General features: G+C 34.1%; 1 protein-coding gene across 1 annotated transcript; it reads right to left on the reverse strand.

Annotated features, from left to right (window-relative positions):
- Positions 1-5,778: 5,778 nt before the first annotated feature.
- On the reverse strand, positions 5,779-6,844 carry LOC114608488 (olfactory receptor 4A5-like). The gene has a single exon (XM_028752451.1). It carries the CDS (start codon positions 6,793-6,795, stop codon positions 5,851-5,853), a length of 945 nt encoding a protein of 314 aa, XP_028608284.1. The 5' UTR covers positions 6,796-6,844; the 3' UTR covers positions 5,779-5,850.
- Positions 6,845-13,150: the final 6,306 nt, after the last annotated feature.

Here is a 13,150-nt window from a genome sequence, read left to right on the forward strand (position 1 = left end):
ACATCTAAAAAACAAAACAAAAACCAAGTAAATTCCATGCATGTGGATTGGTAGTGGAGGACATGTGCAGAGTTAAAACTTTCTTAAAAGTAGTTGTAATGCAGCTTCTTCTGCTTACCTCTGTCACAGTACTGCTTCTTCTTTGTCAGATTTATACAAATTCTTCAGCTCACAGCCTGAAAAGGGCTGGCCTGTTGTAAACACATGGGTATAACATGACTTTTGTCAATTTTGCCTCATTTGCTTTCTATTTACCTTTCAAAATTTATTAATAATATTGATTCATGTTTTCAATAGTTTTGAGTTTCACTATGATAAAACTAAATGCCATTGTAATTATTTGTATAATAGAATGAAAATAGAGTTATTATACTATTTTATATTATTTTTCACTTGTGTAAACTGTATTATAAATTACCAAAAGTTTAATTCCAAAAAATCTGAGAAATAATATGGCTGCTTTCAGGTTAAGCTGTCCTTAGTACTATTGTACAAACTAATGATTTAATATAGTTTTTAAGACTGGGAAGGGGGCAGTGATTAGTATATAAAGTGAATAAATAAATTTACTGATGAAAAAACATAGATTTAAAAATAGTCATATAATTTCAAAAAGATCCTGTGTAACCATGAAGTTATTTAAAGCTATAAAGACAAATGATATTAAATTATTCAGTAATATTGATATTGCCAGAAATAATCATATTAAGTGATTTAAATCAGCCTAATAAAGACAAACTACATTTTTATTTCATTTCATGTTTTATATTTAAGATAGATACAAAAATCATATAAATAAGTAAGATGTAAAAGTAGAAGTGAAACTTTCTAGTTAAACTAAAGGCCTATGAAAGGAGAAGGGGCAGAAAACAGGGAAAATAGGAAACAACTGAGCAGGTGTCAATGCTCAAAATGCATAAATACTTGCATGAATGTTTTCTTATATAATCTACTAAAATGAAAATTAAAATGCATTATAAAATATTATATAAAGGAATATACAATAACAAATTTAGAATCTATATAAATAAGGTAATCCACTGAGTTTTTATATGTGTATATACTAACATTATTTTCAGGAAAGATTTTAAGAAATGTATACATACTAACTTTTTTTCAGGAAAGATTTTAGGAAACAGACAAAGGCTTATATATAGCTACTGGCACATAATTGAACTTTGTCGTCATGTACACTAATATTTGAGATGCTAAGCAATTTTGAGTTTAAAAATTGAAATATATCTAAACATAAGCATATATCTTCATTACCAATATATGAAAATTAATATCTCATAAACTACAATAAAAATAACAAAGTACTGGGTTTTTACTACAAGAAAAAAATGTTTTCACTGTCATTTGGCAAAATGGAAACTAAAACCAAGCAGTTTATAACAAATATATATTCTTAATTTTGATTAATTTTATGCATTGTTACTTTAGTATTTTCTATCTAGAAGCTTTTAATGAGAATTTCACAACCTTTAATTGATTAGCTATGTTTCCAATACCTCAGACTAATTTTTAGCTACAAATCTCATCTGTCACAAATTGATGTTATGGGTTGTATTATTGCCATAAACCAAAGGCTTTTTTTCTGGATTGCCTACTAAGCATCATATATCCATGTGCTTTCTCAAAAGACGTAATAACTTATGACTGTTGCTTAGATGTAGGAAGAGTATCAAACTACTTTAACAAACACATTTTAATATCATTACTATACTCAGTCTTTCAATGAAGTGTCTAAGTATATAAATAAATACCTGAAATTTAAGAAACACTGAACCATAATGTCACAGCTTACTGAAAAGGTGTTTGGAAATCTTCAAAGTCTGGAAAACCATTTTGTACAAAGTCAATGCTATGCTATGCTTATACAAATATGCAAAAAGTTAATCTAAAAATAAAAATTAACTTGCCCAGCATTTTTATTTAGTGATATAAATAAATACAAAATGAGCAACACTGAAATTATGGGAAATTTTCTCTTTTCAGTCAATTATACTGAAACCAACAAAAGGCTTTGGTTAGGGGGGTAAATTAGCATTCATCTATCTCACAAAGAAGCCAGGTCCCCAACTCATCAAAACTGGGATTTCAGTTCTCAGAAACACTGTGATAGACGTTTTCTGTGAGTGAAGGACCTGGTTTTCAGTCTTTGAGTCCTTTGAGAAGATTCTCCCTGAGGCTAGTTTCTTCCTCATTTAAAATATGTGGTCTCTTTATGGAAGATGCCAGGACATTGAGACCCTCCACACACTTTCTGAAACAATGAATTCAGCAAAAGTGTGGTGCCTCAAGGACTAAATACAAAATGAAGAAAACTCCAGCTCGGGGAGATAAGAGCTTTCAGAAACCTCTTGGGTCATTAAATCAGTAAAATATTTTTTTCTGTTTGTATTTGCAACACAGCCTATTACCTTATTTTACATCATCACTACTTTTAACTGATATACTGCTTATTCCAATATTTGGAACAAATTCAAAAACATAATCTCTCATAAACAATTTATTTCCTAAATAATCTCTAGAGATGAAAGATTGGATCTTGCCAAGAGAAAATAACTAACTGCCAAGTAGATTTGAAAATCTTGAAATGTGAAAAGAAGATTTTCAAAATGTAATATGTAAAAGCTAAAAATTGCAGATCTTCTTGACTCTGCTCTGTTCTTTCTCTGCATTATTTGTTGGTTTTGTTTTCTACTTTTCACCAATCTCTCCTTAACCCTCCATTTTGTTTTCTTCTTTCCCTAAAATATTCTTGGGCCTTATGTGCAGCATCCTTTTTCAAGAATCCTGAAAGTTGGAGTATTCTCTGTTACTCAATAGCATATTTTTACCTCTCCCTTTGTTTAGGCAAAATTGTCTTCCTCTGAACTTTTTGGATCTTTAGAGTCACATCTTCTGTTTGAGACTGCCTAATTTCTCTCTATCATCTTAATACTAATAACTAGCTTTACCTCATTTTTTCTATCATTTTTCTCCATTCATATCCATAATAAACTATATAATAATATACAAAGAAAATCGACTTTCATTCAGTGAAAACTTTGTAGGAGACACATGTTTCAGCAGCTCATGGAACATTATCTAAAATATAGTATATATTAGGTCACAGTGCAAATATAAAAATTTGAAAAAATTAAATATTTCATTATATTCTCTATAACCACAATAAAATGAAGCTCACAGCCTCGTGGCAAGTATATAACAGATCATAGATTAATAAACGGATCACTATAGCAATCAAGAGGGAAATCTAATGAGTTTTAGAATTGAATGAAAATATGACACACAAAAACCTGTATATTACACTGAAAACAATCTGAAGAAGGAAGCTTATAGTTCTAAGTGGCAACATGAAAATATCAGAGAACACTCAAGTAACTTAATTATGTGTGTTATTGTATTAGCAAAATGTAGGGGATGTGGAGGTCAACCTTCTGAAGGAAAAAATCGAAAGGAGATTGAGATGCAACAGGCTCCTGCAAACTCCTGGAAGATTCTGATCCGCAATACTTGGCATTAGATACAAGATGGCACCTGGCACACTGGTGAGACAGTGAAAAGGAACTGAGGCCCGCTCAGTGGCCACTTACCCCATCTTTACAGACATACTCACAAGTGATGGTGCTCTCCCCCCGCCCTGCCCCATTCCTTCTGAGTTACCTCATCAGGCAGGGCTTTTGTGGAGCATGGTGACAGTATGGCAAGATACAATAGGGCAAGGTTTTAGAGGCTTGGGATTGGCTCAAACAGTGTATAAGTATATGGGCTGGGCAATAGACTCAGAACCACACCCAGTTTATGGTCCCCTGAGTCAGATTTCCTGGGATTCCTCACTTGACTCCATCACCTCTCACTCCCCTTCCCATCCACTGACCTGATCCCCCAGCAAAACAATAGCAGGACAAACCTGAACACAGTGGGCATTAACATTATGGCACTAATTAATTAAATGAGCCTGCCCCCTCAGATGACCAAGAATCAATGAAACGAAGAATTTCCCACAAAAGAATGCTTTAGGATCCTAAAGGAATCATTACTTTCCTAATTATGTGTATTTAGTTTAATCTTAGTCTACAAATATATTCATGCAGACTTGGAAATTACTTCAACGCTGGAGTATATTTTTTAATAAAAAATATTACACAAGAAGACTTGACTGTGTTAAAATCTACTTAACTGACATGATTACATAATGAATTATAAATATTCAACAAAATAAACAGTTGTGAAAGCTACATTTACATTTGCACATAAAGTATAATGAATATTGATTAAAATCAACTAAGAGAAGAGGTTATTTTTTATCAGTGTGTTGGGAATATTTTATTATCACAATTGTAAGAAAATAAGTTTTCAAATTTAAATTGACTTTAAAAGTGAATAATGCAAGTCCACCAAAAAATGCTAAGCAAGATAACACATATATGAGGACAACTTTACCACTTTAAGATACATTCTGTCTTAGGGTTTCTACTGCATCTGAGGCTACCCTATCAACAACGACTTTTCCTCATCTCTCATAGCACCAAATCCCAGCATCTCCATGACCTCTTCATGACATCAGAACTCTTACATGTCATCAAATGACTCTGCTAACATGAAGAACATCCTTGGCCCTCTCTGGACCACAGCTTCCATGTGTTGATCATGAAGAAATATTTCTCAGAAAATTTTGCCTCAATTTTTGCTGGTCTCTTCTTAATCACATCTTATTCTTCTACCATAGCTGACCAGTATAAATTGCCCCATGAAATCAAAAGTTTCACTTTAGTGGTTCGGGTTTCTTCTTAATCAGGGCCAATTCTTTAGCTCAAACTGACCAGAACCACATATTCTTAATTCAAACTATGACATAATATTCCTGATAGAGTCTCTTCTTCCTTCTGGAACTTCACAAGCCGGGCCTCCATCATCAGCACTGCTCTCAACATTCTTATTTTACAAGATCTAACAGAACATCTCACTGAGCTCTGAGAACTCCATGGTCTTTCCAGTCTTAAATTCAAATGCCACCATAATCCTCAACAAAATGAGTGTTCAGGTCTGTCGCAGTGATATCACATTCCTGAAACTTTTTGTCTTAATTAAATTTCTATTGTTGTGATGAAATGCCACAACCAATGAATCTTGGGGAGGAAATTGTTTATTTCTTCTTACAGTTGTAGTCTCTCATAAGAGAAAGTCCAGGCATGAACCTGAGGCAGGAGACTGGAGTCAGTGACTGAAGCAGATACCATGCTTATAAATAAGGGAGAACCCTTATTTAGTGTTTTGCTACCTATTCCTAAATCATTTTGTTTTTTTATAAAACACCTGCCCAGATATGATAATGCCAACAGTAGCCTGGGCCATCCAACACATACATATGTTTAAACAAAACATATACATTGTAAATGTAAGACATTTTTTGATAAATGCTAAAAATATTTAAATTCTTATGTAATAAAGTTAAATTACAAGTATGTGTTGATAAAAATAAAAGGCAAAGATGGCACAGAACTCACAAACAAGAAATGTTGTGATATATAAAATATATAATTAATTCACAGTATAGTAAAAAATACCCCATCAATGAAATTATATTATAAGTAGAATTTCGTAGAAATTGGACAAAAACAGAAATATCATAGAGGATGAAAAAGAGAAATGTCCAATAAACATGAAAATATGATCACTTTCAGTAGCAACAGAGAAAACTAGAGCATCCGTGAACCAAGCTTGCATCTACTGAATTCAAAAGAAAAAGCCACAATGTCAAGTGTTGGAAAAAAATGTAGAACACTGAAGTCAAACTGCCAAAATTTATTATTAAATGTGGCTTTACCATTATTACCATGTTCAGTGAGGAGAAACTCTCTCTATGTCTTTAGTGAACATTTTGCTCCACAGCTTTGCCATACAATTTTTAATCTCCATGTTTCTCAAGGTATATATTAAAGGGTTCAACATGGGAGTAAAAATTGTATAAAAGACAGTAATATATTTATCAATTGGAAAGTTAGAGACAGGTCTAACATACATGAAAATGCAAGGAACAAAAAACAGGACAACCACCATGATGTGGGAACTGCACGTGGACAGGGCCTTGCGCCTCCCTTCCTGACTGTGAGTCTTAAGAGAGGTTAGAATGATTCCATAGGAAACAAGGAGAAGGATAAAGACTACTATAGACATTGCTCCATTATTGCCAACTACAGTGAGTCCAATGAAATAGGTGTCAGTGCATGCAAGTCCTAACAATGGGTACATGTCACAAGCAAAGTGGTCAATGACATTAGGTCCACAAAAAGGAAGTAAATACACAGAGATAACTTGAAGTAGAGCATGTGCAAATCCTCCAGCCCAGGACACCACCAACAAGAGAATGCAAGCCTGCCTATTCATTATGGTCAAATAGTGCAGTGGCTTACAGATAGCCACATAGCGATCATAGGCCATCACCACCAAAATGAAGACCTCGGAACCACCAAATAAGTGCTCCACAAAAAGCTGAACCAGACAAGCTGTGAAAGAGATGGTCTTCTTATCACGAAGTAAATCTATAAGCAACTTGGGCAAGATGGCAGTAGAATAAACAGCATCCATTAGTGAGAGAAAGGCAAGGAAGAAGTACATTGGGGAGCCCAAGGAGGGGCTGGAAATCACTGTTCCCACAATGAGCAGGTTGCCCACCATTGTCACAATGTAGATGAGTAAAAACATGACAAATAATACTTTTTGCCCAGCAGGATCTTGAGTGAGACCTAGAAGGATAAACTCTGTAACATTGTTAGTCTCTCCCATTTACTCTTCAATAAGGCTTGTTTTAGATATTAAGAACTCAGGAGAACAGTACTTGACATGAGTTCTGAACAAAACCTAGATTTCCATTCTTCCAAAAAGCACAACTTCATCAGCATCTTCTATACTGATGACACTCAGAGATTGTTCAGTAAGTTTCTGTTTAGTTCCTCTTGAGGAATCTTCATAGTTCTGCTCTAATGATTTTGTATGTGTTAGAATTTCTTTCAAAGCTTCAACTTATTTTATATACAGATCAGACAAGCATATTCTTTTATTCATATATTTTAAACTGCTTAAGTAAATTTCATCTTAGAATACATGTCAACAAAACACAGAAGTATTACTCTATAATCCTGCAAAGTAGTGATGTCAATAAACCATAAGCTAGTATACACACATATTGTTTAGTGTTAATATCTTAAGAAAAAATGTCACAATATGATCTGAGTATTACCCAAAACAACACTTGTTCTGGAACATCCTTGCAATGTTATTATTTTGTAATTCTTATACATAGATGCTATACATTTTAAAAGACTTCTATTCTTTAAATAGCTTTCATTTGGTCACAAAAAAACTCGTTTTGAACTGTATTACATAGCTATAGCATATTCAGCACAGTGCTGCTTGTAGCAATTATTTTATCTGAATCTGATTGTCAGGGTTCTCAGGAGATGCAATTCTGTCTGTTTCATCGTTGGCTCCAACATTTATTAAACACGTGTAAATGAACCATAATTGCCCAAGTCCTTTTACCTAGACCGAAATGACCCACAACTGTCCTTGACCTATGCACCAGTAGTGAAGCTTCGTTTCTCAGAACTCGTGTGATAAATAAGTGATAGGGCAGGAGAAATGGAAACTGAGAGAGCAATAGTGATGCTTTCTAGGTCCTGAGGGGTTCAAATAGAAATTCAGAGCACAGATCTCTAAACACAGGACACTCAAAGAAAACTACATAACTAGTGTGGGAAAGCGTGTTTATGGATTATTTACTAAACCTGTTGTGAATGTGATTTAGCTAGTACACTGTAAGTTAAAGAAGTTAGATAACATGATTTAAGAGTTTTTCGAGCCTCATAGTCTACAGTACTTTTAGTTGAAAATTACCTTTTTTCATGATGTTGTCACAGCTTTTTTTTTCAAATTTAAATAACCAGTCTCTAAGCTTACATTCACAGCTTTAACCATAAATAAATGGGATACTACAACTGCTCTGAATAATGACTCTGCCTTTTATTATTCATAATGTACCATGAAATGACCACACACAAACACACACACACACACACACACGGAAGGACGGACGGACGGATGGATGGACGGACGGACGGAGGGACGGTAGGGAGGACAGAGGAACGGAGGGATGGAGGGATGAAGGGACCGTGGTAAATTTTGTGTTACAGTGTGAGGATTATTCACTTACTTACTACAGGGATAATATTACAGGAATCTATAAATTCTTTATCCATGGTGGTAGGTTTAGTTTTGAAGTATTTTTTTTTGTTTTTCAAGCTCTGCTTGATACTTGAGACATTTAAATGAGCATTAGCTCTTAGTAATACTGGACTTACAGTTACAAGACATCATGAAAAATCTGTTAACAAGATTTAGAAACATTCTCCTGGATAGGAAGAATACTTTCTGAGTGTTTTTGTGATACACATTAAGACACAGGTGAAACATATGTTAGGAATTTTTTATCCCATTACATTTAAGTGCTCACAAACGCTACCTGTGAAGAAATAGATTTCAACTTGAAACCAGAAAGGGACAATTCGTCCACATGACCTTAATAGTGGATAAAGGCAAATGCAGAGTCTGCACTTCTTTCGGACTGTAGCTGTTATGATTCTACATGGCGCAAGTACATTTCCGCTTTACCTGATACAGAAGATCTTGCCTATCTTGAATCTTTAGACTGATGAAAGCACACATGTAGGAGAGCATAAGCACAGAAGAGCATCCAGTGCTGTCACTTTCAGACCTTATTTTCTATGTTCTTTATCACCTTTCATTCTTTGGTCAGCATTGGGTTGCACCAGAACAAATTTTCTAGAAGCCAATATAATTAAAACACAGCATAGAGAGGACAGAGTTCTTCAGCTGTATCACATTTAAATTCATCTAAACTATACTATAGATATAAAAATCATATTTCATAAAAATTGAAGACTACAATGCTTTCAATTTAAATTGCTGTTAATTATGCTCAGAAAAATTAATTATTAAGCCATTATAAAATTATAATTAATGACATTATAAGACTTTCTTTTTTCAAAAATATAGTTTATACATTTGGAATATTTTTCAACCATAAAGATGAATGACACTGTTTTACATAGAGGAATATGAAGCAACTAGAAATGATTACATTAGGTAAATAAAGTTCCTATCTGAAGCACTAATGTTGCATGCTTTTACAACTTGTTAAAGAATTTCCAGAAAAATGTCAGATCATATGTGTATAGATGCTATGAATGTAAAATTGAAACTCTATAAATAAAAAAAGCAAGTGTGAAAGAGGAGTGAAAGAAATACAAGTAAATGGTTATGGGGGAGATAGGCTCAAGGGGCATCATAAACTTATTAAAATTATCTTAAAAAGTCAGTAATATAAAATATTAATTAAAATAATTTACAGTTACAAAGTATCAACTTTAAGTGACAGACTACAGATGAGGTACTTCCGTATGGATTTCTCCTTGCATACATACTATCATATTGATTTGTTTTAAATTACACATTAAAAGATTACATCCAATTGATAGAACTTGATGGATATTTGTTTTCCTATATGCTAAGCACTTGGATAATATTCAATTCAAGATTTTTTAATTTAAATGCATCTAAAATTATATATTTTCTTAACACATTCTATGTAAAATTCCCAATAAAATAATATAATAAAACAATTTGGTTTTTTAATATACAAAATGCATTTCACTTTTTACTAGACAAAGTATAAAATAAATCAAATAAATCTATAATAAAAATAACATGTATATTCTGATGTGTGTGTGGTTCTGTGTGTTTTTATATTCCTAATTTACATATTTTCTATGGGAATGCAAGATCTTTAACACATTAGGAAAGATTTAGTTAATGGCTTTATTGCTTGTATCGTATATATGGATAATTTCATATTATATGAATAGAACAGAACAGAACAGAACAGAATAGAATAGAATATATATGTAACTAGAATGTATATATGTATATGTATGTATATGCATATGTATAGAATGTATATATATATGTGCATATATATATGTGACTAGAATATACATACATATTCTAACAGTTATTCTGGAAAATGAAGGATCTTTTACTATATTGTTTGCAAATTCTCCATTTACTTCTGTACCTTTGAGAATACATGATTACTTACAGCTCTTTGATAAACACAGAAAGATTATCAAATGACTTTACCCAACAAATTTTCATAGAACAACTTTATGACACTCTTTTGAGAGATATGAGTGAACTCAAATGACTATCTACAATCAAGAAATATGTAAATATTGTATCCACACTTACTCTATAGACAGTTGAATAGTCTCATCTTCTGGAAAAATATCTTCAGACAAAAACAAAGAATCTGTGTTTATACAAGTATGCAACAAGTTACTAGAATAAATGGAAATTAATTTGTTCAGCTACATTATTTCCTTACACAAAAATTTTGAAGTGTAAATAATTATTTTTTTGTTTTGTTTTCAGTAAACTGAAGTGAGGCACTCAAAGGAGGCCTTGCTTAAAAAGAGATATTATAGCCTTGTCATCCTTCACAAATATAAAGTACATAATAATACAATCTTGAAACACTGAGGATGAAGAATTTTCATGAGTAAAAGAAGTTTCTGTCTTTAAAGATACTGAGGTAGGGTCTCAGCAAGTCCTGCTCCTTTCTGTATAGAAACATCTTCTTGTATATAGAAGGTCTAGGAAAAATGATCTTTCTACAAACTTTCATAATCAATGTTATACTCAGCAATAAAAAAATGCATCAAGGACTAATTATCAAGGGAAAACATACTCCAGCTTGTTAGTCTGAGTTTTCAAAGGCCTCTAGGTCATTTAATTAAGAAAATACTTCCTCCATTTATATTAGCTGGGTGGGCACATCTATTTTAATAGATAAACTAGTTAGAATGATTGGAACAAATTTAAATGAAGCAATGTCTCTTGAACAGGCTTCTTTACCTCCGTAGTCCCTAGAGGTAAGAGCTCAAGACCTTGCCAACAATGAGTAGCTGACTCCCAAGATGATTTGGAAACCTATAATGGGAAAAGAACATTTGCAAAGTATAATACATAGGAGCTGTGAGCCACACATCATGATGCATGAGGCAGATAAAGTTTGAACCATCCTGAAGCAGGCAGCAGCTTCAGTCCCGATAGCTTAGAACACCACAGCAAAGTGCAGTGTCAGTCACTCCAAAAAGCCTTGAGCTGCAGAGGCTGAGAGCTGGGGCATCAGGATCTGTTGCAGCTGATAATCAGTGTTTTAAATTTTTGAGAAACAAAGGTTTTGATTAAGGCTTGTGTCTGTTGACATGAAACCAAGTGATCTTCATTCTCTTCATCCAACCCCTAAATTTATGTCCAATATTAAACAGTGGTTGCTATTACAAAGAAACTTCTGTTGTCCTAAAATGCACAGTGTTAAAGAGCTTCTTCCAGTATTCTCTTATTAAAGCTTGACATCAGTCCAGTGAGCACATATCCTCCAGACATTTAGCTACATATTGATTCTTCTGTGTCACAAAGTCCTAGATATGGTTCTCAAGTGTTAGTTGATTGACTTATTAAACATTATCATTTTAAATTTAATGCAACAAACGGACTAATCTTGTGATCAAATATGATATTTACAGGATAAAGAGAATTTCTAGTCTGTGCTTTTTAAAAATTATGTTAGTATTTTCTTTACAAATTCATACATGTACAAGATATAATTTCATCATGGTCACACTATTCCATGGCTCCAGCTAGTCTTAAGACCTTACCACCACATGTCCTTCTGAAGTTCATGTTTCATTTAATTTTTACTTATTTACTTATTCATTCATTCATTCATTCATTCATTCATTCATTTCTGCAATATACCAAGTTCAACTAGACTATCTACAAAAGCCATTCACAAGCATTACTCAGCTACCAGGGGCCAAACACTAAAGAAAATTTTCTCTCACCCAGAAACTAACAACAGTCATTAGATCCACAGCTGGGGATAGAATCCAATGAGGTCCTCCCCCATACACGGTGGAAGGATGACTTCATCTTGTGCAGGCAAACACAGCTGCTCTGCACCCATGAATGCAGTGACTTTGTCATGTTGAGAAGATAGTGTCTTACAACCATCTTCTCAAATCTCTTAAGTTTTACACTCTTTCTGCCTCAAAGGAATTGAAATCTTAACTTTTTTCTCTTATGTATGGCAGGAATCAGTGAAATCCACACAAATTAATTATATCACTTTCTCACGTACTTGAGAGAACTTCACAGGAGCATATTTGCTACTTGTCCTAATAGTTACATGATTTCTACAAATGTATGATGTAACACTGCTGTTGTGGGAAAAATAGGCCGCAGCGGAGGTGGAGACCCGGCGGCTTTCCACACTGCAGGTCCCACATACATGAGAAGGTCTAGGGTTCTAAAGGCTGGAGGCTTTGGTGGCGGCAGATCCCAATGACACGAGGAAGTCCTTGGTTCCAAAAGGGTTTATTGTCATGGCAGATTGTGGATGGATCTGGATGTATTCCCCTGAAACTCAGGGCAGTACTGAGTTAAATAGAGAGGAAGAAAGGGGGAGGGTCTGGGGAGGAATGCTTAATTTGCTCCGCCCTCTGGCCTTCATTAGTATGTAAATCCCTAGGGCCTGAGGCCTATGGTCATGCCCTCTACCTGTGCACTTTGGGAGGGGCTGTAATGGCCTACATGACTGAACAATGTAGGTCTATGGAGATGAGACTGCGAGTCAGGACTCTGGGTTCTGGGGACATGGCCGAACACCTGATGTTTCTCACTTAGAGTCTCGGGTTTCCAGGCCCATGCCCAACCATGAACCAGGATACCTTTACACAGTCCCACAGCTGTAACATAATTAAAATAGCTAAACTGTAAATGGAAGGTATGAAAAGAAGAGTTAAATTAATTAGTGAGTTTTGAAGCATTCTATTAGTAGGTCTTCCCCATATATGATAGCTATTAGTTCTAAATCCAGGGCACTTTGCAGTTCCCTGGGTTGCTTTCTTTTATGACCAGAAGACAGTTTCCTTTCATTCCCGTGTTACCTCTGTTTTCTACTATCTTTCCAGCTCTCTTATGCCTTCAATGATGGCCCCTG

Source organism: Grammomys surdaster, unplaced genomic scaffold (genome assembly GCF_004785775.1).
Source record: "Grammomys surdaster isolate TR1022 unplaced genomic scaffold, NIH_TR_1.0 125919, whole genome shotgun sequence".
NCBI lineage: Eukaryota > Metazoa > Chordata > Mammalia > Rodentia > Muridae > Grammomys > Grammomys surdaster.